The sequence below is a fragment of the Dermacentor variabilis genome, chromosome 5, assembly GCF_050947875.1.
Source record: "Dermacentor variabilis isolate Ectoservices chromosome 5, ASM5094787v1, whole genome shotgun sequence".
Taxonomy (NCBI): domain Eukaryota; kingdom Metazoa; phylum Arthropoda; class Arachnida; order Ixodida; family Ixodidae; genus Dermacentor; species Dermacentor variabilis.
Genome location: NC_134572.1, coordinates 116,154,933 through 116,181,525, shown reverse-complemented (window position 1 = coordinate 116,181,525; position 26,593 = coordinate 116,154,933). Strand labels below are relative to the sequence as shown.

The following is a 26,593-nucleotide window of genomic DNA, read 5'->3' as shown; positions in this document are numbered from 1 at the left end:
TAAGAAATCACAACTTCGCCAAAAGGGCGACAGCAATGAGTGCGGTGGAAGCTTGTTAGAATACTGAACGAAGTGCCCAAGAAAGGGGCTAGAAACATACCCGATGCGGAAAAGTGGTGGTAACTCTCTAAGAAAGATTTCGACCTTAAAGTATATTAATTTTAATATTTGAAAGGTAATAATACCCTTGAAATAGTACAGAATGAATAGTGCGGTTCAGATAAATTCTTACCTTTTCTTCTTTGTGATGTACGCAACTTTCTTTCTGTATGACATAGCAAGGCATTTAGAGGAATCCGAACTACGTACATGGTCAGACTCTAGCTCTGGGAGACTCCCCCTGTCTAAGCCAGTTAGACTTATTTAGTTAAAATGAATAGCTTTCTAGAACATTTTATTCGCAGTTTGCCCGAAGGCTTATGCTGTAAGAGATAAATAGAATACACATAGAAAAAATACGTACAAAAAATACGTATTGTCGTCCCTTGGACGATTATACATAAATAGCTTCAACGTGAAGGTCGCCGGCAGGTACCTATAGGAAATATCTGTCTTAGGAGACGGGGATTCTGCTACACGCGCGTTTCGCCCTTTTGCTTACGTGGGCAAATGTGCTAAGGCGGATGTGGCTTATTTCGTTATACGAGAGGTCTATTGTCATACCGGAGGTCAATTTAAATTCCTAAGGTTGCCCTGTCAGGACATTTGGTACAAGTCGGATACTCAGCAAGACTTAGGATCGGAGGAAGACAGTTTATTGAGAAAACTTTCCATTGAATGTTGCTCTGATCGAAAACTTTCGCTTTCAGAAGTAAGCGTACGCGCGCAGCATGTAGAACGGCCAGTACACGATATTGAAGAAGAGGAAGCAGATGGGGAAAAGATAGCGAGCGTTCCTCTCGACGGACTCCGATCTCTTGACGTTCCTGTGGTGCTCCTGTTTGTTGGCCCGGTTCATTTTCAGCAGGAAGTCGTCCGAAGGCGTCCCGTGCATCACCACCTGCAACAGCAGAGTTAACTAGCGATTAACAACATATGCGAGCGACGCCATGTTCGAGACTGAAAAGCGCAGCGCCGACGAGGAATAAAAGGAGCGAATTTTGCGCTCTGGGTATCGCCGAAAAAAAAAAGTGTCTCGTATCCGCTACGCGCACGAAAAAAATAACAATGGAGCTCACGAGGACCAAACATTCGAAATAAACATGCCTGTTGCCTGTCACGATATGTAATAGTGCAGTGAGTGGGTAAGAGCTCGCGCAGTCTCACTCACTCACTCACTCACTCACTCACTCACTCACTCACTCACTCACTCACTCACTCACTCACTCACTCACTCACTCACTCACTCACTCACTCACTCACTCACTCACTCACTCACTCACTCACTCACTCACTCACTCACTCACTCACTCACTCACTCACTCACTCACTCACTCACTCACTCACTCACTCACTCACGTATACACGCGCTGTACACTGGATGCTCAGCTAGTCACGAAACAGGTTTTTGTGTTGTTTAGTAACATTTAACTGTAGGTACGTAAGCGAAATATTTTATGCTAGGCAAACCAGCTGCTGGCAGCACAGTCACGCGCCTCCGTCACTGCGAGGTGGTAGCACACGGGGGACACGTGGCTCCGATAGCTCTGCGCACGAGACGAATTAATGCAGTTGAAGCTTACGTGGCACACGTCCGCAAAGGCTTGGTCCACCTTCCTGAGCCAGAGGGCCCTGAGCTTAAGCCTGGCCATGTAGTTGACCATGGCGGAGACCAAGATGACGCCGTACACGAAGAGTATGCACGCGGTGACCCAGACGTCGGCGGCCTTCAGGTAGGAGACCCGCGGTATGAGTGCGCGGGCGCCGTTGGACACGGTCACGATGGTGAGCAGGCAGTTGACGCTGAGCACCATGCGGGCCTGCGGGATCTCAACCTTGAGCCACAGCGCGTGCCACGACATGAGCACGGTTAGCGTGAGTGGCAGGTACAGGTGGATGAGGTAGTAGCCGGGGTCCCGCTCCAGCAGGAACTCCATCTTTAGGCTGCTGAAGTTGCCTGCGAGTGCGCGATTCCTGTCAAAATTTCCAAGACATCATAACGAGGCGTGCTGCTTCGTAGCGTAAAGAAGGAGAGGTTAACGATAAGGTGACACGTGCAAGGTTTCTCGTGACACTTTATCTGTGTCACCTAGTCATTAACCATATCATGAGAAGCCAACAAACACTGACACCAAGGACAACATAGGGGAAATTACTTGTGCTTAGTAAATGGAATGAAGAAATGATAAATTTATGGAAATTAAAGTGGATGAAAAAACAACTTGCCGCAGGTGGGAACCGAACCCACAACCTTTGCACTGCGTGGGTTCGGTTCCCACCTGCGGCAAGTTGTTTTTTGATCCACTTTAATTTCCATTAATTTATCATTTCTTCATTCCATTTACTAAGCACAAGTAATTTCCCCTATGTTGTCCTTGGTGTCAGTGTTTGTTGGCTTCTCATGATATGACTAATAAAAATCGAGCCCCTCGGTTAAGAGGAAGCTTTAGCTCAAGTGCTCCTATCTAAATACATGTAAAAGGAGAATTCGTTTTTCTCGGCAACCACTGCGCCAAATTTGACGAGGTTTGTTGCATTTAAAAGGCAAACTTAATATCTAGTGACTGTTGGTTTTGAATTTTTGAGTTAGATCGTCAATTTGTTATTAAAAATTGGCAAAAATCGAAAATTTTCAAAAAACGAAACTATCAAGTTTACAACTCTGTAACTTAACCCCTAAAAATGATAATACAATTCTGTGAATTGCATCTAATAGTATATCTAAAGCGGACAAAATTGATATGTTACACATGAATATAAAAAAATTTAATCATAGAGAAATACAACTTTTGCAAAACCGTCGTAACCAACGTAACAAATTCACGTAAGATGTAAAATGACATATTGAATTTGTCCGCTTTGAATGATCTAATGGATTCCGCTTACAGAACCGCGATATCGGTTCTTGATGCAGAGCTATGAATTTATAAACTTCGTGCTTCTATTTCTTTCAAACGGTCAAATATTTGAAAATCATTTTAAGAAAATTCGAGCCCTAAATCGAAATTCCGCTTCCAACAGTCACTAGAATTTAACATTCTCTTTCAAATGCGACAAATTTCATCAAAATCGGTCCAGGGGTTATGTCATAAAAACGTTTTTGCGTTTTACATGTATTTGAATAGGCCGCGTCGGAGTTGGGCCCGAGCTAAAGCTTCCTCTTAACCCCCTTTCTTCTCGTTCACTAGTCATTAACCAGTCTTTTGTTAAACTACTAATCAGTGCATCCAGCCACGATGTGCGACTATTTATCTCCCGTTACAAGCTTTCTTTCGAAGACACTGCGTAAGTGACCAGGGCCCTTGTTCACAAAAATATCTTACGTTAGGATTGGCTGGCAATTGGCAAAGGGTAACTTACGAATGACAAACCTTGTGACTTCGGCCCCTGATCCGTCACTGCACATTTTTTTTCAGTACACTTGCGTAGCACATTTGTTCTCCTATGTATGCTCAGGAAATAGGCAAGCACTCTACCAATAAATATCAGGCATTTAAAAAATCAATAATGGGGTTTGATGTCCTACATGAACATTTTGCAGATTTTTCTTGTAGCGCAAATAGCACAAGGACGTAGGAGAAGAACAGACACACACACAGGCGCTACACTGTTGGACTAAACCTACGCTTTGACAATGGGAGTTGCCATAGCGAGATGGCTCCGTATAAATTATGACTAGATATTGACTTCAGCCGTTATTGACCTTTTCGGCACGTTAACTTGTGCAGGTTCGACGCTTTGAGTAATGCTGAGCTGTGTGTGCCATTGTATGCATATGTATGCGTTGTACGGTGGCTGATATGCACTCTTTTTGAAATGTTATGGTGAGAGACAGGGAAATGTTAACTATACTCGCGGACAACTCTTCCTGGCTACCAAGCGAAGGCTACGGGGACGGAACTTGTGCACATTTGTATTGATGCGCTATGTTATCCGGTCGTGTTTTCCACATTCCCTGGGCGACATTGACCATTATTTGCTACAGTGTCCTGAATTTAACACTGAAGGAAACATGATAATAGATGGACTCAAACGTAGAATGACTCCGAACACAAGCGCAGGCGACATTTCGTTCCTGCGTGGACATTGGATATTTTGGAGCGAGGGTTTCCAGGTCCTCAATTTCGTCTACGGTATACAGAAATGGCGAACAGGGAGAAGTGGGATGGATGGCACGCCGCATGTCGCTTTCCGATTGAACTCCGTCCTCCTCGCGTTGATCTTCCCTGTATGCGTCGTGGCTCGCTTTTTAGTCTCTGTGCCGCGCTCGATAAGCGGTGCTTGGCTGGAGAAGTTGCCGACAACTTGGAGAAGTTGCCGACAACTCTTGCAAGTGTGGCACCGCCTGTAAGTAGGAGCACCACTGCTCCTCCTATACTGCTGCGGTTCAGGTGTTTAATTTATTGCGATTGCGCAATTGCGATTACTGGGCACGAAGCGTGCACCTATATCCACTCTTACTGTTCCCTGTGGCCGAATTTCGGGTGTAGAAACTTGCAAAGTCTGAACTGCTTGAGTCCATAGAAATCGTGTTGCTTCGAGCCCAAATAAACAATTTGATAAGAAAGTACTCCACCGAGCAGAACTTAGCATTGGCTATAGATAGTTAAGGCGCATTTTTTTTTTATCTTTAGAAGAGAGCCCTAGAAGTATGTGATCGCAGTCTAAAAAAAAAACTTTTTCAGAACGGAAGTCACATAATCTGTAAACTAAAAAAAAAGAACATATATGGTCGGTTTAGATTGTGATCTATTATGCAAATTTATAGCGCAGAAAGAAGACAAATGCTAAATTATCATGTACCGTGCTTTGGGTGAATGTTAATAAGCCAGGATAATGTCGTAATTATTCCGGAGCCCTTCAGTACCGCTTCCAGCATGGCCTACTGTGTAGCTGCGGGAAATTAAGACCCACAATTTAACCTTTTGGACTAAACAGACAGAATCATTTTCGTTCTTCCTGTCCATCTGTAGTTACCGCGTAATGAGGTTACATAATATACGCAGGGTGTTCTTTTTATTTTTTTGAGCCGCACGAAATTTTTGAAAGATTGCACATGGCAGATAGCACAATTCTAACCTTCGATCTAAATTACTCGATGATGCAGCCATTACTCATACAAAACGTCAAAATTCTCAGTTGAATAATTAACGTAATTTTGCTAGTTAAGCTTTATTAATTATTTTTTGCCGCATATATCAATCTCCGAATTATAGCTGCGAGTTCTCACGGCGTATCCACTTGGAACGAATTCCCTGGACAGCATCATTTCTGCGGTATTAATTTTCAAAATGTCCGATGTAATGCATCGGCGTTTCAGTTAGTTGTTTATGAAACCGCTGTTTTATGCATTGAAGCCTTGTTTGCGGAGACATGACCAAGTTAGGGTGGCTGCCCGCTCAATCCTTGCGAACACGTATTGGAATACGAGTCGCTGCAGAAGACCAAAAAAAAAAAAAAAATCGTCAGCGTACATTGATATGTGAAATGCCTGGGTAAACTTTCATCGAGGCCGACCATAGTTAGGTTAAAGAGAATAGGGCTCAATACCCTGCCTTGTGGGTCGCCACCGTATGTAAAATAGAGTGGGTCAATTTGTGGTGTGCACGGCGAAGGACCTTCTCGTCAAATAGTCGCGAATCCACTGAAACATGGGGTCACCAATTCGAACAGCCTCCAATGACTCGAGGATCGCTTCATTTGTTACATTAACGCACGCCCATTTCACACAAAGAAAGAGCGCCATTGATATGCGCTTGAGACATTTTTGTTACTGGATGAACGTTGTCAGGTCAACGTTGTTTGTTGAACGTTGTTTGGAATGGTGAACGTTGTTTTGTTGCTGGATGAACGATGTCAGGTCAAAGGGCGACTTTCCTGGTTTAAGCAGCGGTACATGCCGACTTCGATTACTGAGGAACAATACCGTGATGCCATGAGCGGTTGTAGTAATTCAAGAGCTCTTGCCTGGTCTATTGTATAAGATGGGCTAAAGCAGCATAACTGATGCCGTCAGGGCCTGGTAAAGATGATCGCCGAGAAGCAGCCAGAGAGGCCTTAATTTTGAAGTTGTCGCCGACTATAGATCATAATGAAGGTCATGATCTACAGTAGGCGACCACCTAAGATTTGCAAACAAGCTCCACCAACAAAAAACGCGGTATACCTATTCTACGTACGAAAGGAAAAGGTAGACGCAACTCTGCCCTCTCTATGAGCCTATGCAGGTACACTGATAGCTGCGCCGCCGTTATAAAGAGATGTTTTATTCGTACCAATAACAAACATGTTCTTTTGTCAAAGGTTCAACACAATACTGGCGTACACAGTTCCCGACTGACAAGTGAAATCTCAACAAAGAACGGAATCGATCCTTACGGGAAAAAGACCATCTGTTGAAAAAATCATTGGCATTGTGCGCCGTAGTAAAAGCACTTCGGAATATAGGGTTTGCCGTTGCGAATTCCGAAGGATAGTGTGTGTTAGGGCCTTAGAAACGCGTCGACACCATCGACTTCCGTTTCGTGCACAGGATAGTGTTGCGCTCACGCGCATGCGCACACCAAGTGCCGAAGCCCGGCGAGCCTGTCAGCGAGATAAGGTGCTGTCGCGCATGGTTCTTATCGTGAGGAGGGTTGTGTTTCCCTCTACCTTTGTGAAGGCGAGGCTGGTAAAAAGGCCAGCGCAGCCACGCCGTGGATGCTTGGTATCAACCGGCAGCAGCTTTGCCGGAATAAAGTAAGGTCGTTCGTCGTTCGGCGTCGTGTTCCTGTCTCGGCTCGGAGCCCTGCTCGGCCAAAACGTGACAATAGGACCATACAATCTTGCTTATGCTATGGAAGGCAGGGAATGCCGCTATTTGGTGTTGTTTACGCACTTCCGCGCACGAACGGTGTAGCAAATTAGATATAGAGTAAGCAAAGTGACTAATTCTGGTAACAAGTATACAAACCAAAGTTTATTGATTTACTAACAGCACAGGTGACCGTAACTTGGAAAACCGTGTACACTAATACTTATAGAATTGTTCCGTCCGTCCGCACATCGTTATTAAGCATCAGAAGTTTGGATCACTGAACAACAACACAAAAAACAAGAGAAAAACGACACACACACAAAAAAAGCTAATTTATGAAGAAGTAATTTTAGTTGCTGCGAAATATAGGCAGGCTGGATATTATATACACATAGTTACATGCAGTACATCATATACATATATAATTTGTGTAAATGTTTCATGTGTGATATTTCAGTTGCGCTCGTGGTGTTTTTGATGCGTCGGTTTCTTCTAGTTTTACTGCGGATGGAAACACGCCATACGTTCTTTATCGTTCTATATAGGATCTCTAGCTGGTGTGCCAGAGATCCTATGCTCGAATTCTGATGTCGGAGAACTGTTCATTAATGGTTATCTAATTATTGTATGAAACTGTATGCCTGAAACATAGCTTCCACTATAGCTTTGTGTAGTATAGAGCTAAGTATAGAAGGTGCTATGCCTGATAGTGAACTATTTCTCGGCTGCTCCGTTCCCAGATGGCGCCACGATCCTATTCGACGTAAAACCCCTTAAACTACGTAAAGTAGTGCCACGCTTTGAAAAATACCGCCTCCTCCTCGCACGCTCTAGCCGAGGCCGACGCCGCGTCGCTATTGGATCAATAGCACCACGTGGGCCCTCGCGCCGTGCATCAGCGCCATTTTTGCTCGAGAAGCGTCTACGGATTAGCGAGGAGTGCATGTTGGCGCCGTTGCTAAGCTCGAGCAGTGTAGGCGGCGCCACGGTCGAGGAGGGAGCGTGAAAAAGAGGAGAAACGAGGAGGAGTCAAGGCGGAGGAGGAGAGTGTCGCTACTCTACGAAGTTTAAGGGGCTTTTATTAAACGTGTTCGCCGTTAGAGAGACAAGATACGTACGAAAATGTGAATCGCACTCGGCAAGGAAGCTTTGCTTTAATATGCTGCCACATTTACGGCCTGTTCTTATACGCGTAGCGCGCACACGCGAGACAAAGTGATCACGCAGTAGCGTTTCGATCGAGCGGCCCGCTTTAAGCTTTGCAAGTTGTTATACGCAAAAGACGCGCGAAGTTGCACTGGCCAACCATAAACACACAATTCCACGCATCTCTTATTACACTGTTAATACATCTTCAGAAAAAAAGCAATCGTTGCATATTCATGTGCACTTCTACACTTCTTGATCATATCACGACACTCGGCATCACGCATGGCCCGTAGAACACGCCTTTAGATGTGAAGCTTATTCGGCCGGGAGCTCTTTGTCCAACCGAGATGTGTGGCGTTCTGGTCTGTATAGTCACGTCCAGAGACAAGCGATTATAGCGTGCGCTGCACTCATGGCTGAAGTCTTCCAACATGAAGCGTGAATTGAACTGATTAGTCGCTGGCAGAAAGTGATTGGAGTCGTTTCTCGTTTCTTCATTTTTCCTATCTCGCCAAATACACAAAACAGCGCTGACTTCCAACGCCGTAGGTTGCGAACCGATGCGTCATACGATGGCATAGCTTGCGTGTGCAAGTGTAAAATCGTGAGGCAGCACTCACCCGTTCGATGGAATCTTGTGAAGTTATGAATCTCAAAATTGATAACGTCGAATTCCGGAGCGTCATTCGAGAATTCCAGCACGACAGGGTTTGTCTCGCGCCAGGAAATATCCACCTTTTCGTCTGTGTGAGAATCTGCGAAGAAATAAAAAAATAAAGAATAAATAGAACGAAGGCTCAATGTAAGAGTATCTCGTTTTCTTCGGTGAGCTTAATAATATGAAGATACATCGAAGGACCCTGGTAATATCTTGCGGTGCGAGAGGTTGGAAAAAGTATACCTTATTAGCTACCTGCGCTCTATCTAATAATTTCTACATTGGTTTTAGGCAAAAATGACTCGACCTTTGTGTTGTAATAGTGGTGTTCGTGATGTCTATTTTGTTTACAATGATGTTCTTGTTCGTATAGTACACTGATCATGGTGGCTGCAGCTTGATGCCGCGAACTTTAAAGTAAGACGCTGCACCAGTATAGCTTACATTAAAGATGAGGTTAGAAACATTACGGCAGTCAATGCGAAGCACTTCTCCCCTGCCCTTGGCCCAAAGCCCGGACAAACTGATATCCTCCCGGTGAAGAGCTCACTCGAGGACCGCCACATGCACGAGCCACGACAACCCAAACGACGTACGATCAGAACCAGCGCTGGTCACAGGCGCTGCGCACCACATCACATTCATCGTGCTTTTGAAAATACGTGTCTACACCCCGCAAGTGGCAGCCGGTCCGACGAGTATCACCGCTAGGCCTCGGCGGCCTGGCGGCTGCCGTTCGCTTGGGGTGCCACTTTTCTTGGGCCGCGCGTCACTTCTCTTGTTGCTCACCCTCCACGGCCACGCGTATCTCGTCGGCATGTCGCTTCGCCTCCTTCCTCGCCACTTCGGTAAGCGTCGCATACATATGTAGTCTAAGCAGAGCCTTTGTACAATAACACTTCTTTTCCGCTTGATACTGTCGATGGCGCGTTATAGTAGAGTGTTCAGTTGGGCGTGTTTACGATAAGAGTGATCATAAAGTGTTTTTATTTTCTTTCATTACCCTGAATTTAGCCAGGGGGTGCTGCAACTACGAAAGGTACGCTCCGCTACGCTAAATGTATAACTAGAGGTTTTAGTTGAGCGTCTTTACGGTACGCTCCGCTCCGAGCTGCCCCGCTAAGCCACAGCGGAGCGGCGGGCGATTTTCACGTTTTAGATATACGTTTAGCGTAGCGGAGCGGACCTTTCGTAGTTGCAGCGCCCCCTCGCTAAATTCAGGGTAATGAAAGAAAATAAAAACACTTTATGATCACTCTTATACAGTAAAACGTATATATGTATTTATATCTATATATGCGCGTGGGACAAAGAGGGGCAGAACCTATAGCGACCAGCCAGCGGGCGCATGGGGGCGCGCGCGCATAGGCGACGAATTCTGTGACCTTGGACGGCCTCGAGTTTGACCTAGGCGCCGACTAGGCAAAGAAATACTTCGCAATAAAAAAAAAGTTAGGCAGCAGACTCCTTGCCCCCCGTTCTTCCTCTTTTATGTAAGGATTATGGATGACTGTTTAGCGACGAAGTGAAATCAGAACAAGGAACAGCGCCAGTGCGGCTAACTTCGGTAGCGTTGATGGTCACATGAGTAAAGAAAAATTATATTAGAAATTTTCACTCCCACGCGTGGTTCAGTACGTAGCTTCACACTGTTCACAGCAATAAATTGCTCATAGTCACGACCTGATAGGCAACCTTGTGGCAGAAAATACAGTACCGTTCCTCGAAAACAACAGAAATGCGCTGAAAAGGTTTCTGCGATCACAGAGGCCCATGTAGTTAAATAGAAGAAAAAAATATATTAATAAATCTAGAGAGAATAAAGTGATTGATAAACATCTTCGTTTTTATGGCTGACGATGACTGGACTTGTAAAACTACTTTCTGGGAAAACGACTTTGCAAGGGCAAAAAGAAATAGTTTGCCTTGCTATGTTAGATATGTAAAGGGACTTACACGGGCGGAAGACGACATCACAGATCTGCCTGTCTAGCGGGAACAGCTGGAAGTCCATCAAGCACGATAGTTGGAGAGTAATCCTGCACAGTGAAATTGAGCACACGTGAAAGTTCCTTTGATTTGTTCGCTTGACTGCATGATGTAAATCGATCGATCGATCGGCACCTCGCGATTGCTCGACGTACCGGCTCCCAAAACGCCAGATGAGGCCTTGTCCTCAGTGACCAAATTTTACGGGGTGACGGAAGCTGACGTGCGAGCGGTCGTTATAGTCGGACTATGCAGCGACGCGTTCAAGGGTTTCCAGTTGCCATCGCCACTCGTGGCTGCGCCTGATAACAGCCGCCGTCCTCCTAATAACAATAGAAACAAGGAAGTATTCGACACTGCAACTGCAAAGTTGAGACAGAGCAACGCCAAGGCAGAGGGTGAGGCGGAAACTTTCGTCATCGACAAAACGGTCGTCCGCTTACACGCGAGCACGCAAGACGCTGTGACCGCGCTGATGGGCGCCGAAGATTTGTTGGCAGCAATGTACGTGTACGCTAGCGAGACGTTTCCGCGACCGGCCGCAGACGAGTTGGAAAGCGAAAAGGGCAGTGGCGCGGGAAGAGGACCCCAGCGTCGCGACGGTGTCGCGAGAAGAGGCGATCGCCAACGACACCGCGTTGCGTTACGTTATAAACAGAATCGCATACGCCACGGGAAAAACGAAATCGCTGTCGCACGTGGCGTGGTACACTCCACGCGCCTACCTCCGCCGCCCCTGGCCTTTCGTTTTACCGCCGCCCCCGTCGTCAGAGCAGCAGCTACGGTTACCTCAACCCCCGTCGTCAGAGCAGCAGCAGCAGAGACTGCAACAAGCAACGACCGCCAACGGCGACGATTGGCTCACGGTAAATTACGCCGAGGGGAGGCTGGTGGCCGAAATACCAAACGCAAAGTCCGTGCTGGAATACGTGCTCAAAGACGCGGTGGACGTCCTGGTGTTGGGCTCCTGCCTCGACCTGAAACTCGAATACGCGCGCGGGCTGAGGCGCGAAGCGCATTACCTGCGACGCGTCGACTTTGTGCGAGACGCGTTTGCCCGCCAAGGAAATCGCGGCGCAACAGAATCTCAAGTTTGGCGACCGCAACCGGGTGCGGTGGGTGACTTCGGTAGATCGAGTGTACCTAGACTGCGACGTGATAAAGATACTCAGCGGCATAGTTCACGATCGCCGCCGGTCCACGTCGAGTAGCGGCGCGCTCGTTCCCGTCGTGTACAACAGCTACGCCATCGGTCACATCGACACGTCGCTGCTGCGCCAGATCATCGGTCCCGCGAGCGACGCCGCGCTGCTCGTCGGACACTTGCGTCCCGCCACCGATGTGGCGGCCGCTGCGGTGACGGAGGGTTGCGTGCACTGTCTGTCTCGAGTGTCGGAACACGCGCTCGGCAACAGCGATCCTCCGTCTCCGGTAAAGACCGAAACCATAGGCGCGCTGATTCCAAACCTGCAAGAGAAAATGCGCAATCTCTTTGCTCGAACTCTGATCTACCCGGTAACCCTGGCCAATTCCGAGGTGTTAAACAGCGGGATTGACGAGTTGTTCACCGCGCCCATAGACAACGTCTTTTACTATTACGGTACGGTACGAGAGCCATTCGCCGACCAGTTTGTCTCTTCCGACGACGGAAAAATCAGTCTTAGGATACCCACGTCGTCGTTTATAAATTTTGCATATCGCGATTGCCCCAAGTGGATGCACCGGGACATGGGCACCGACATTGCGCTGTACCAGATCAACACCACCATCTTGCGACTCAGAGACGAAATCAACGACGGTATTAACGTCGTGTATGGCGGTACGGGCGTCACTACTAGCATCATCAGCGGTACTAACGATCGGACGGCATCGGCGGGTGACGACGTGGCATCACCGGGAACAACACCATCGTGCGTCCAGCAACGCAACAATGACGCATGTACGATCGTGGTATAATTAATCCCAGAAAAAAAAGGAGACATTTTTTTCTTCACATACATATATATATATATACACACATAATTTTTTTTATTAGTCCATCCTAGCCGCCCCCCCCCTCACTCTCTTCAAGTGGGGGGGGGGATGGTGCGAGATGGAGAACAAAGTCAATACATACACATATAATAATAAAAATATATATACACACATGTACATATAATGATACTGACCTAATTATTAATTATTTTTTTCTACACCACGATGATACTGTCTCGCTTTGTTTTCCTTGAAAATATGGTCAATTCCGCGTTGTCGTCATCGTCGTCTTCGGCAGATGAACTCGACGAAGAACTTCGGTCGCAGCGCTTCTTGCAACAATAGCGAACCGAGAGGAACAGAATTACAGACAGAGTCACTATGCAGGTGGCTAAAACTCCAATCACGGTATGTCGGTGATAGCAAGAGGACTCGACGTTCCACACTCCCGTTTCAGACACGCAGATTAGCGTTATTGTTCCGTAGTGATCGTCGGAACACGAGTACAATACTTGCCCGAGTCAGTCCCGTCTCACAAAAGCGTTTCCCTCGAACGTAGGCATGGGTAAGGGACACGGTTGAACACCTCCTTCTCCCGTAGCATTAATTCCGCTAATACTACTGCCGCTGTCGGTCGCTTCTTCATCCAGCTTGCTCGACATTATTGAAGGGCATTTCCGAGGATGAGACAGGACGGGCCGGCATCGCCTCAACAACGGTGGAGGGGGCACCCTATGGATACGGTTCTCGGAAGGAGGAGGGCGCAAGAGGGTGTCAGGTGCACCGGCCTACGACGTCACCGTTGGCTCTGCACCGGTGGACTTCTCGGTAGGAGGTACAATGGACGGAGAGGTCGACGAGGCGACAATGGAGTCTTTGGTCGACGACCCGTCGTACGATGGGTGGTAAAGCTGCTGCTGCTGCTGCTGCTGCTGCTGCTGCTGCTGCTGCTGCTGCTGCTGCTGCTGCTGCTGCTGCTGCTGCTGCTGCTGCTGCTGCTGCTGCTGCTGCTGTTCCGTCCACGGTGGCATCTCGGAACCCAACGTGCGGCGTTGCCGCAACACCACGTGGTGCGTCCGTGACATGACGGCGTCCACTGCATCGAGAATGTTGCCGTCGTCGTACGATGTTACGAATCGCGGAATTGGAATAAAAACGGTAGCGACTGCAGATGTAGCCATGGTCTCACCCATGCTAGTGACTGAGATGCAAGGAAATAGTAAAAGTAAAATCATTAACACCGGGGCTAAAAAAAAAGACATTATTTTTTTGTACACACACAGAGAGAGAGAGACCGCAATAACGACAACTACTCTACGTGTATGTGGATCGAATCTCCCACTGACTGCCGCTTATATTCACGCCAAGTCAATGTTTTTCTCTTTCTCCTTTATTAAACAAAAAAAAATTTTTTAGAGAGATATATATGTATCTTCCCTCTCTACCCCCCCCCCCCCCCCCCCACCTTTCCGCCTCTGTCGGATGCGCATATGCGTACCCATGCATATATAAAAAAAAGGATGCCCCCCTTTCCCGCCCCCTACACACCAACATCGATCACATCGTCACCGCCATTCCACATTTACTTCTTTGATATCTCGCCTTCCACACATCCGCATGCCTCACAGCGCGCGCCAGTTCTTTGTTCTATTGTATTTCTTTATTCCCATCGACTCTAATCTCGTTCCTACCACCCATACTCCACTCTCTCTCTGTATCTGCCTGTCGTTTCCACCATTTCCTGATCCGCAGTGTTGAAAAAACAAAAAACAAAGAGCACACTTTTCCGGTGGGTGTGTATGTGTGTGTGCAAGAAAAGAGATATGGCGGTCGCATAGCACTCAAATAATAAAGATAAACAAAAAAAAATGGCTAAAGCGGGTTAAGGGGGGGCGGGAAGAGAGGATTGAGGTGGGGGGGGAAGTGGTCTGGATGTGAGTAAGATTAGAGGGGAGGGGTAGAGACGTGTTGCGCGCGTGCGCAGACGGAGGTAAGAAGAAGGGAGGGGGGTAATACCACGAAGGTTGAGGTCACATAAAGGAAAGAAAAAGAGGGAGAAAGGGTGTGTGTGGAGAGAGTAATGGGTGGGGGTGCAGATAGGAGAAAAAAAAAATTGGAGCGGTCGAAAGACAGAGAGAGAGAGCGGGAGGGGTAAATAAAGCAGGCGAAGGAAGTGTAAGAGAGCCGATGGGGGGGGATGAGGTATACCTAGAAATAAAATGAAGGCTAAAGGATTGGTGGTAGTCAAGAGATTTAGAAGATGATGACTAAATAAAAAAAATGTGTGGGGGGGAGAAGGACGAGAGAGAACATGGAAAAGAAAAGAAGGAATGCGGGCCGCCCACCACCCAACCGTTCCACACACCAGAGCAGTCCCAGCATCGGACTCCTCCAGGCAGCGACTCAAACAGCTGCTCACTTCCAGCCATCCGGATAGCAGGGTAGCTACCAACCGCGCCCCAAAACTCCTCCCTGAGAACGGTCTCACGCGACGGGACCGTTCCACACTCCTTCGTCTGCGCACGGGCTCCGTGTGGACGGCAGCTAGGCTTCATGCCAAGGGACGCATCGCCTCGCCGGCCTGCAGAAGGTGCGGTGACGCCGAGGCCCTCGAGCACCTGCTCTGCACCTGTCCTGCATTAGCCCAGGAGCGCGCTCCAGTCACTGCCACCTACCGACGGTATGGACTCCCGGCTACCCCAGAAACACACCTACTCTTCCCGGCCCGCTACCACCTCCCAGCACTGGCAAGCCTGCTTGAATATGTGTACTCAAGCGGGCTCCTAGATCGCCAATAGACTTCGGCCTCCCATGGCCTCTTCCTCGCGCGCCGGCCATCGCCCCTGGATGATGCTGACGTATTCTGCCTGAAACCTACTCTCCCTTTCCCCCTCTATCCTCTCATCTTTCATTCCCCGCCCCCATCCCCAGTACGTTGCGCCGTGCTCCCATATGGGCCGTAGAATTGAGCGTACTTTCCCTCTCCCAAATCAAGAAGGAGAAGAAGCATCCAGGAGCGATGGCCGGTTTTGACGGGGGGTCCTCAGCCAGGAGGTCTGCAGCCAGGTGGAGTCCCGCCAGCTCAGCTGCTGTGGAGCTCGCGCAAAAAGGAAGTCGGCACTGCCTGCTCCTGCCTTCCGACGGGATGGTACATGCCGCCGCTGCGGAGCCATTGGAGAGCACGGAGCCATCCGTGTACACGAGCAGCCTGCCGTCCAGCTCTTCCAGGAGTTTGCCAGTAGCAGCCTGTTGTACTGCTGCTGGCGCCCGGCGCTTTGATGCTCCATTCAGGGATAGGTGCACCTCTGGAGGTTGCTCGTGTGGCGGAGATGTGACCATGGGCACTGGTCGCTGCACAATCAGCTCCTCATAGAGCTGACAGAGGCCCCCTATGCGAGATAGCGGCTGGCTCCGCAGTCGACAGAGCAGAGCCCCACCGTCTGGAGCACGGTGCAGACGGTCAATGTGCCCAAGCGCACGCTGGAGCATGTGCAGCGACAATGGCCATTCGCCAGCCTCAGCCAATGTGGCAGCAATTCGGGAGTGCTTGGGGAGACCGAAGATGCTCCTTACTGCACTGCTGTGCAGTCTCTCGAGCTGTTGCTTCCTGGCTGGAGATAGTAGAAGCAGCGGCAGGGCGTATAGCAGGATGGATGTGGCCGCAGCTTGGTTCACCCGAAGCGCCCACGTGACGGTGCAGCCCCGACCACGCTGCTGCATCTTGCTCACTGCCCCCTCGACTCTTCGGACTCTGGAGGTGACAGCCTTGGCAACAGAAATCCAGGAGAGTCGATGATCAATGGTTAGGCCCAAATATGTGATCTCCCGCTTCCATGGGACGGTGGTGTTTGCAATGCGCAGCTGTTTCACCTAGTGGCGTGCGGAGGCCAGGGGGTATACAAGTAGTGCCTCTGTCTTTGCCGGGGACACGGAGAGGCCAATGCCACCGAGGAAGGAGATGACCGCTTCTAATGCCCTCTGTAGAGAGGCCCGGATGGCAGCGATACTTCTCCTGGGTCCTCGTATCCACAGCGCGACATCATCTGCGTAGATAGCGCAGCAGACTGGGTAGCGGCTGTCAGCCGGTAGTGCTGCTGCGAGTCCTGCCAGAGCCAGGTTGAAGAGGAAAGGACTCAGCACTGATCCCTGCGGGACACCGGAGGTGATGTCTCTGGGATCGCTGAGCACCCGCACAGCACCCGCTGAGCACCCGCACACGAAAACTCCGGCCCACCAGGAAGGCAGAGATGAAGCCCCGGAGACATCCGGTGACGCCTAAGCAGTCCAGTACAGTCTCGATCACCTCGTGCGGCAGCCGGTCAAAGGCACTCTGGACATCCAGGAGTAGCAGCATGACGACGTCCCCATTGCCCATGGCATCCTCCAGGGTGGCCACCACATCTGCGATGGAGTCCGCCGTTGAGCGCTTTTGCCTGAAGCCAGATTGCTGTTCTGCAAAGTACTTCAGCTGGGCAGCTATCCATTCGAGCCGTGATAGGGCCATCTTCTCCATCAGCTTGCATGCTGCAGAGGTAAGGGAGACTGGCCTGTAGGAGCAGAGCGAGGTCGCAGGCTTCCGTCGCTTCAGCAAAGGCGCCACCACAGCCATCAGCCAGCTCTCAGGTAGGACCCCGGTGCTCCCGGAGGAGTTGAACTGCTCCAGGAGTCGCACCCGTTGTGGCTCTGCAAGGTTACGCAGCATCTGGCAGGTTATCCCGTCGGTTCCTGGAGCACTCCGCCGTCGTGTGAGAGCTAGCGCCGACTCGAGCTCGTGTATGCGGAGAGGCTCGCTGCATTGGGCGGAGATCTGTACTGCCACCCACTCTGTATGGTGGCAGGGAGGGAGGCAGCGTCTTGTGGCGACCGTCGAGGCCAGGATCTGCGGGACTGGAGACGTCTCAGCAAACCGGTCGGCTACGCGCTCGACCAGGGCCCGCTCGCTGATGCCCATGAGGACGGCCACGGTTAAGGACTGGCGCTGAGCGCTTGGAGCATCCATCAGTGACCTCAGCAGGCGCCAAGCTCGAGCACCATCTCGATTGCGACTGATGGTGGAGCAGACGCTCTCCCAGCTTTGCCGTCTGCGTCGTCGGGCGTGGTGGCGGCAGACAGCATCCACGTGGCGGTAGGCCGTCCATTGTTCCGGAAGCATGGTGCGCCGGGCCCTGCGCTCCACACGGCGCCGAGCAGCTCGCAGTTCAAAATGGCGTATATCCAGAACTGGTTTGCCCTCTGGGACAGTAGAGCGTATGGTAGCGGCATTGGCGCACTCCACGATCATCTGCAACAGATCCCCGTCATTGTCCGCCTGCCGGCAGAGCTCACGGAAGGCCTTCCAGTTGATTGTGAGGCACTCCCTGCACCTGGGGGACTTGCCTCGAAAAGGAAACGAGCAGAGGCAGATGATCGGAACCCCAGGGGTCAGGAAGCGTCTCCCAGCTGTACCGACAGTCCTCTGTGGTCAGGCTCAGGTCGATTGCCGTCTGTGTTGGACGAGCTCCACTCCAGATGAAAGGGGGGGCGCCAGTGTTTAGAATCTGCAGGCCGAGTTGGTCAGCAGCATCCCGTAGTGCCTTGCCACGAGGACAGCAGTGCCGGGCACCCCAGGCTGTGTGGTGGGCAATGAAATCGCCAAAGAGGACGAAGTCTTTGCCCAGGTGACTGGTCAAACGCAGCAGGCAGGAGGGGTCCCAAAGCTGGCAGGGTCGGACATACACACAGGCGATAGTAGTGTCCACGCCCCCGATCCGTACGCGCACTACACAGCACTCAAACGGCCCGCCAGTCAGGTCAGCCACTTGTATCTCCACCTGGGGTAGCTCTCGCCTCACGTACACTGCGCAGCGGGGAGCTCCTTGCTGATGTGTGTCATCGAGGCAGGGGGTGGCCTGGCATGACTCTATTGAGCAGGAAGTGCGAACACTGTAGCCCACGTAGCCTGGCAGTCGCAGCTTCTCTGCTGCAACGTATACCTCCTGCAGAGCAAGCACATCATATTCACTCTGCGGGAGATGTAACGAGAGGTCCGCATGCCGCCGCCGCAGTGAGTTGACGTTCCACTGGAGAACACTTGGACGACGGCGGCCCTTCCTTGTAGCAGAGGAATCAGCAATGTTGGGTGGTTTGGTTCTGGAGTGCCACTGCCTGGTAGGCAGATGGTGTGGAGAGGGTGGTCAGCATGAAGCATGGTGCTGACTGCCTGCATAGTCAGCAGCAGGTTTGCCACCAGCTGTTCCACGGTTGTCTGCACCAAGCGGACGGTAGGGGGTGTGGTTGAAAGGACAGCAGTGGCCTGCGGCACCGGACGTTGGAAGCTGTGTGGGGCTGGTACCGGACGCCTTGAAAGATCAGCGATGCCCTTGACTGCGTTTGCATAGGAGCGCGGCGAGGGTGTAGTGGCCTGCTCCAACTGGCTCTTCTCACGGAACGCTGCCCGCACCGCACGCCTGGACAGTGCAGTGATGGAGGACGCCATGATGGTGGCCACCCGTCGTTCCTCCTGCCACGGGACAGGCCGGAGTGTCCGCGGTGTGGGCGCCACCGCAGTTCACACAGCGGACTGTCTGGCAAGGGGAGCCTTCAGGGTGGCTTCTGCCACAGGAAATGCAGCCTGTCGGCCACTTGCAGCTCTCCACCACGTGGCCGAAACGGCCGCATTGTCGGCACTGTAGTGTGCGAGGCCTCCCGGCCTTACCCTGAATCAGAGCTTGAAGATGCTCACTTGTTCAGGGAGGATCGGCCCCGCAAACCGTATGATCACCGTGCTGCCGTCCTTTGTTGCTGTGAGGACTGGAACGGAGGACTCGATGGCCTCCAGCACGTCCTTGTCAGCAGGCATCCCGTCCATCCCGTGTATGTAGCCGGTGCTCTTTCCACGTTCAGCCGGCAGGCAGGCCGTCACTGGAATGCCATGGAGCGCGGTGACTGCCAGCAGCTCCTCAAGGCATGCCCGAGTGGTCGTATCGGCGGCCACAATGTTGCGCTTGTGGTTCACACGAACTGCAGCAACACCTGGTCGCGCAGAGAGTGCCGCCGCGAGTGCGAGGCGCGGGGCACTCCGCAAGGCTCCACCCGGTGCAGATGGGCGGAAGAGCACCGTGCCGGTGACCGCAGGGTTGACTGGGAGTGCTGCATTCTCCAAAGCCCTTGCACGGCGCCGATTTCCTTTCGACAGGACCAGCTGGAAGTCATCCGCAGGTGGCTCACGAGCTGAGAGGTCCGCACGCTCCACTGCCTTTGTAGTGGCTGCAGTCTCAGGAGCACGCTGCGAGGAGTTGGTCACCCGGGAACACGCCGGGAAGTAGAAGCTTCTGAAGCAGTAGAAGTGTTTTTCTTCGCCTTCTTCTGCTGCTTCTTCTTCTTCCGCAGGTTCTGCTGTGCAGCAATCTGGCGTGGCGGGCCCTTCAGGAACTTTGACGCGAGGGTGTTGTCCGGAAGCACCGACGGTGCCGAAACCCTCGGATTGGGAGTGTGCGCTGCAGCAGTCGCGGTAGCAGGCAGCGTACCCCCAAAGCTAGTAGACGACGTGTCTGTGTCCGCAGTCGCGCCCTTGCTTTGAGGGAGTGCGAGGGAGGCGGCCGGCACCTTGTCGAGAGGCCGAGAGATGGCGTCCGTACTCTCCATCGCGAGGGGAGTCGCAGCAGTCGACACTGTTTCTGTGGCAGGAGCGTCATCTTGTGTGTCAGGCAGGGGGGAGGTAGCGACCGTCTCTCCGGCGTGTCGGGAGATGTTGCCGCCGTTGTCCGTCCTTTCAGCTTGATATTCGGGAGATTCGTTGGGAGAAGCGCGCTTCTCCGAGTGGGCACGAACGCACGGTGCCTGCTTGCGAGGGCAGTCACCCTCTCGTCCTCGCTCTTGATTTCGCGGGCGCGTTTCCGCGAGCTCGATTGGTCCATCTCTTCTTCTTCGTCTGAAGAGCTGGGCAGCGGGACTGCGACCCTTTCAGCAAGGGTACCGTCCTGAGTCAGAGACAGGGTGCTCGCCGGTGTCGGCTCCACAGCTACTACAGGGGCCGCCGGGTTCCTGGTACTGTCAAGTGGGGTCCCAGTCAGGGCGGCAACCGCAGGATGAGAGGTAGCGGCTTGCTTCTTTAGCCACTTGTCAACAATGTCCTCTGCGCGGCGCTGAAGCTCTTCTCTTGCTTTGAGCTCTTGCAGGGTTGCAGGCACGAGAGTCACGAACGATGTGTTCGCGTGGCGTCGGTGGCCCATGTGTGTCGGGTGCCCCACCGGCACGCGGAAATCCATGTTGAAAAAGAAAGAGAGAGATAGAAGAATGCGAGAACAGCGCACACCACAGTCCAACACGTGGCGCGCGAGCCCACTGGTACGCACAGCACGTGCCGCACAGGGTCACCGCACACTCCAACACGTGGCGCGCGAGCACACCAACGTGTGCAACACGTGGCGCGCGTGGTCACCAATACACACCAACACGTGGTGCGCGGGCCCGCCAACACGCAGGGAACGCGATGCGCAAGCCCACTGACTCGAAATACACGCGGTGCGCGAGCTCGCCAGCCGAGCGCATATCCCCTAAAATCGCAAGTCCGTGCGTGTCTCAAGGTGCGTCGTATCCGCGATCCACGCTGCGCTCGCACATGACCTCTCTGATGACGTTTTCGCGCTCGCGCATCACGATCGACTCGTTGACGCTGCGCGCAACCGGGGCGGCCGAGTAAGTGTACGTGGGCGGCATGTCGTAAAGGTGCAGCCTGATGCACGTTCGCGGGTCCAACCTGGCCAGCGCAAACATGATATCGACTGACGACGTGACGCCCAGGTGCGCGTTTCTGTCGTCGAGTAGGGCGTTGAAATTTTCGTTTGTCGCCAGAGCCGTGTCCTCGGAGTAAACCTCGGTGCTGCGCTTGAGTCGATTGAATTCTATTCCCGTGGGTGCGGTCTCGTTGCGCATGTTGCGGCACCACTTGTGCTTTGGCGGGAACCCGCACCTGATGAACTTTAGCGACGAGGACGACACCGTTCCTTCTTTTTCATCTCCTCCTTCGTAGTCGTACAGAAACCAGGGAATTACCGAAAACCCCAAGTCCAACACGGACAGACCTCTCACCGAGGAGGTCGTTCGCAAAAAGTGCTCTGATCTCACGTGCACCGGCACGACGTTGCACGATTTCGTAGCGGGGATAGGAAAGTGGAGCGATTCGACGTGGCATTCTGTCGCTTTGGTTATGCATCGCGCAATCATTCGCGCCTCGCGGTCGTTTATGATCTTCATCGCGCGTTCTTCCTCATCTTGTTCTTCTTCTTCCTCTTCTCCTCCTTCTTCTTCTTCGTCATCTTCACAGTGCTTCATTTTCCTTTTTTGTTGTTGTTGTTGTTGCGCATCATCGAGAGCGGTGGTCTCGGTAAAACGGCGCCGGCGACGTCGTCTCTGGTGCACCGTCACTGCGTAACACAAAGACCGATTTGGCAGAAAACGGTGTTGTTTGGGCTTGGTGTGCGTACAACACTCGACCGGTGATGTACGTTGTACGTCTGCAGTTCACTCAATCCTCGCGACGTGTTAAAGTGGGCAGTGTGAACGTTACGAATGTTTGTTCGACTAAACACTGACAGCACAATCTCGTCTATTCGAGCTGCACACAGTCGTCTCGGTACCGATGCTACTACACCCGATGCTTTCGCTCCACCTACTCTTGTTGTTGCGGGTTCTGCTGCTCCTGCTGCTGCTGCCGCCGCCGCGGTGCCGTTGCTGCTGCTGCTGCTGCTGCTGCTCCCGTCGCCACCGCGCTCTCGTTGACGATTTCAATACTCGCGTAGCCAAACTCTTTGCCCGCGTTAATGAATATTCGCGGTAAAGAGACGTGTAGGAACGCGGTGAGCGGATCCCCGATTAGCGACTCGCTCTCGGTGTTGTCAAAGGTGAGTTTGATGTGAGGCACGTCTCTCCGCAGAGCCGGCACCACCACTTCGTTGAAGAGCGACACTCCCTGCTTGGTGGTGTTGTAAGCAATGTCTACGCAGCGCACGTCGGCGATGATTGCGTGCGCGGGCATCTTGACGTACGTTTCGACCAACTCGTTGACTAGCGCGATGCGAGCGCCGACCGAAAATTTTGTCTCCTGCAGCCGATGAGTGATTTCGTCGACCACGGAGTTTACCAACACGGCGTCTATTCTCACCGTGATCGGCTTGTTTTCCTACCACGACAGAATGTAAGGCGACAGCAGTATGTCCGCGTCCACGTTTCGTCGCGGACAGTCTCGCGTTAGATCAAACTTGTTGACGATGTCAGATCGCACAATGTGTTGTTGCTGTTGCTGTTGCCCGATATAGTCGTTGTTGCCAGTATCAGAAGAAGGGGTACTAGCAGCAGCAGCGGTGGCAGCAGTAGCAGCAGTAGCAGCAGTAGCAGCAGTAGCAGCAGCAGCAGCAGCAGCAGTAGCAGCAGCAGCAGTAGCGGTAGTACCACCACCACCGCAAACATCGACAACAATGTTGCTGTTACCACACACACCGCCTTTGTTGCAATTGGTATTATTAGTCGATGGGAAGTGGTGGCGGCGACGGACGGCGACCTAAGGTCTAGTAACGATACGATTAGGCTTGCCGCTACCGTAACTGTGCATGACAGTTTTGCACTCGATAAAGTTTCCTGCAATGGAATCGATTACGAACCACGAAGGATGCCCGATCGGCATTGCTTTGGCCGCATCCAACTGTCCCGCCTTGACGTACAGCGCCACTCCGCCGTCGAGTAGCATGCAGCTGTACTCGCGACTGATACTCTTGATTGCGTTGCCCGCGTTCGATATGTTTTCGGGACCGCCGTCTATGGCCATCTTGGCATCTTGGCGTCTATGGCATCGATCGCGGCGCGAGCATCCTCAAATTGGCCTTCATCATTGTTCATTTGAAAGAGCTTCGATTGCTGATGCCTGTGAATTCGCAAAGCTATATTATACTTTGTTTTATTTTTTATTTTTGATAACTTGACCCATCGTCAGAAAATAAAGAAAAAAAAAAGCTTAACCTTTCTGATTGCAATGCCAGCAGAAATACGACAAAAGCCCATTGTGCGTAATAACTGCGGAAGAGTCTCGAATCTCCGAAAAGCAATCAAGCTAAGTAAATAATTGAACGTACGTCGAAAGATTTTATATATTTCTCTTTAGCACTTCTTGGAACCACATGTCTCCTGCTAACACCTTATTTGTTAACACTTCGTTGAGCCATAACCCCTAGTATAGAGATGCTATGTTTGCCGTCTTATGTCATATTGAGGGCAGCAAACAAACTCAGCAGTACGTTTGCCGATCCGAGCAAGAGTGGTCACGTTTGAGAGAGCTCACTGAATTATTGTAGGCATTATCCATAAAACTCATGCTCATGCTTAGCAGGAGTTATAGGGCGTACAGGGGGGGAGGTAGGGGAGGAAAGACAGGGAGGTTAGCCAGTGTCAGAACCGGCTGCTTACCCTGTGCTGGGGAAAGTGGTAAAGGGAATCGCGTAGTATCGCGTTACTGTGTGAATTTTCCGGTTTCCTTTATAGGGCCTAAAAGTGTGCAGTTTTGCGGGGGGGGAGGGGGCATATTTCAGGCTGTTGCTAGGTTATGGCGCCCCCGCGTTCGACACGTATAGTCCAGATATGGCATAAAGAAACTCGGGCAGCAACACAGAGGGACGCGAATTTGCGATCACCGTCTTTGACCGCGCCGGGTACTTTACGAATTGGGAGCGGGAATGACAATAAGATGAGATCTTAGGACCCGCACTCGCCGTGTCATAAGTTAAGCATGTAAGCTTTCTGATGCGTGAATAAAGGTCACGCGCCTTTCTTTCGTATCACTTGTGTAGAGGAGAGAAGCCGTTACGCGATCATGCATGTGTCGTGTGATGGCTTCTTCTGATCCATCTTTTTGTTGCTCTACACGCGCGACGTATTGAGCAACAGAAAGATGGATATGAAATTTTTCATCATGGCCTACAATTTTCCGATTCACAATTTCGCTCAGATGATAATATTTGAGAAGTTAATTTATTAATAATAATAAATGATGCAATTAGGCGAGATACAAAAGAATAGCCTGATTTGCTTCGAGCGACGGCAAACAACGTCAGCTTGTTCCTGTACAGCGAAGTGGAACTCGCGTATTTTTAAATTTTGGCACAAGCTACGTGGGACAACTGCATGTAACGATGCACAAGAAATGAAGAAAATCAGTACCATAAGATCGCACAGTTTCCGGGTCAACATGTGAGAGGAAGAAGTCGATGTCGGTGGACAACTATCGAATAACAGGATGCCCATAATGCTATCGCATTAGTGCTGCTCACCAATAGAACGATTATATGTGAGTTCTTTATCTTTCTATTACTAATCACAAATTCCTTGTTCGAGGGTGGAATCAGATAAAAGCTTATTCAAAAAAGTCTTGTGAGCATTATTGAACTGGTCAGCTCGAACTTTACTTAAGCTGCTTTCTGTGTGCCTCCAGCTTTATTCGTATTTTTTCCCCTTGCGTCAGAGCAGCGGAGTAGTTGGCGCCTACGAGATGAGCCAACACGTACAGTTTACGAAGAGGCAGCCTGCCCAACATATATCGTTTATTTAGGGTGATAATTATAGAATATAACTTTATGGACGGTATTTGATAGATAGATAGATAGATAGATAGATAGATAGATAGATAGATAGAGAGAGAGAGAGCGAGAGAGAGAGAGAGAGAGAGAGAGAGAGAGAGAGAGCGAGAGAGAGAGAGAGAGAGAGAGAGAGAGAGAGAGAGAGAGAGAGAGAGAGAGAGAGAGAGAGAGAGAGAGAGAGAGAGAGAGAGAGAGAGAGAGAGAGAGAGAGAGAGAGACTTTTAAATAATCTGAAAGAGGCTTTCTTAGCGGCACGCCTAGTTTGCTTCTACGTGTGGTAACGATGAGGAACGAAATGGTAACCGCAGTACACGTCCCCCAGGCGCACCGACATACACTAAACAAACACTAACACGCAGCATCGAAACTGATTGAATTACTTCACTGCATCTCATTGTATTTCATTACATCTCAGTGTATCTCAGGACGGTTCAGGTGCGCACCTCCGTTGCGCGGTAGGCTCAGGCACCTCCATGGGTCATGTATACGCGCCACAGCTCAATGTGTGATAGTGTTTGAAGCATATTAGGTGTGGACATTAGGGATCTTCTTTCTAATCTGAGTATGCAGCAATATAATATAAACGAAGTCCACTGCAATACGAATTAACCCTACCGAGATTTATGGTTATCTCCTGTATTTCATGTTGGTTCGCGCTGCTGTGTCACCTGAAGCAGTTTGACGCATCAGAGCAAGTGCCTGCCTACTCGCGCGGTCAATCAGTCAGTTTTCGTCCTACGCTGAATCGCTAGCCGTCCCAGCGTAAACCAGCTGGTCGCGCACCTTATGCTGAACAGGATGACGCCATCTGGTAGGATCTGCAGCAACTGGTTTGGAACGGTGATGTCGTGCGTCGTGGCGTCCTTGGCGTTCACGAAAAATATGTCAGGCTTCCATACGCTCCCGATGAGGCTGTCTTCGTTCGTGATGAAGGAGTAATTGACGCCCAGTTCTGTTAGCGCCAGGCGGTCGTCGGTCCAAGATTCTTGCAGGTCCATGTCTACCCGGAAGTCCTATTGTCACGAGGACGAAAGAAACGTCGTGTTGCCCTTTACTGCCCCAATGATACGGGAAAAGGCTATAACATACGCAATACTGTCATTTCTACTTGTAAATATTTGGATAAAAAAAAAGCTGGAACTCTGCTATTACCGTCAAGACATTTCCTTGCGAATCCGCTAAAAATTATTGAAAGGAAACTCAAAGCGAAATAGGGCGTAATATAGTAAGGAAATATTTTTATGTAGAACAATATAAATTTCTATAATTGCCGAAGCGCGAGTCATGGAAAGGCGCATTGAAGAATTGGAATATCTTATGTTGCGT

At 50.8% G+C, this 26,593-nt stretch overlaps 1 protein-coding gene and 1 long non-coding RNA gene across 3 annotated transcripts in view; one reads left to right on the top strand and one right to left on the bottom strand.

The window, feature by feature from the left end:
- LOC142583083 (uncharacterized) overlaps window positions 1-26,593 on the top strand; it is a 417,463-nt gene that overhangs the window by 29,386 nt on the left and 361,484 nt on the right. The window lies entirely within an intron of this gene.
- Window positions 719-26,265, bottom strand: LOC142582096 (glycine receptor subunit alpha-2-like). Its single transcript, XM_075691504.1, has 5 exons — window positions 26,051-26,265; window positions 10,659-10,741; window positions 8,665-8,799; window positions 1,683-2,056; window positions 719-1,000 (listed from the first exon to the last, which is right to left on the bottom strand). The coding sequence occupies exons 1-5, from the start codon at window positions 26,263-26,265 to the stop codon at window positions 806-808; spliced, it is 1,002 nt and encodes a 333-aa protein (XP_075547619.1). The 3' UTR covers window positions 719-805.

What these genes read in the sequence shown, in the direction of transcription:
- LOC142582096 (XM_075691504.1), bottom strand. Translation starts at nt 26,265, where the DNA reads ATGGACCTGCAAGAATCTTGGACCGACGACCGCCTGGCGCTAACAGAA. An exon ending in TGATGTCGTCTTCCGCCCGT is followed by an intron (nt 8,800 to 10,658) that starts GTAAGTCCCTTT and finishes ATTTCTTCGCAG; the next exon opens with ATTCTCACACAGACGAAAAG. An exon ending in CACAAGATTCCATCGAACGG is followed by an intron (nt 2,057 to 8,664) that starts GTGAGTGCTGCC and finishes GCGCACTCGCAG; the next exon opens with GCAACTTCAGCAGCCTAAAG.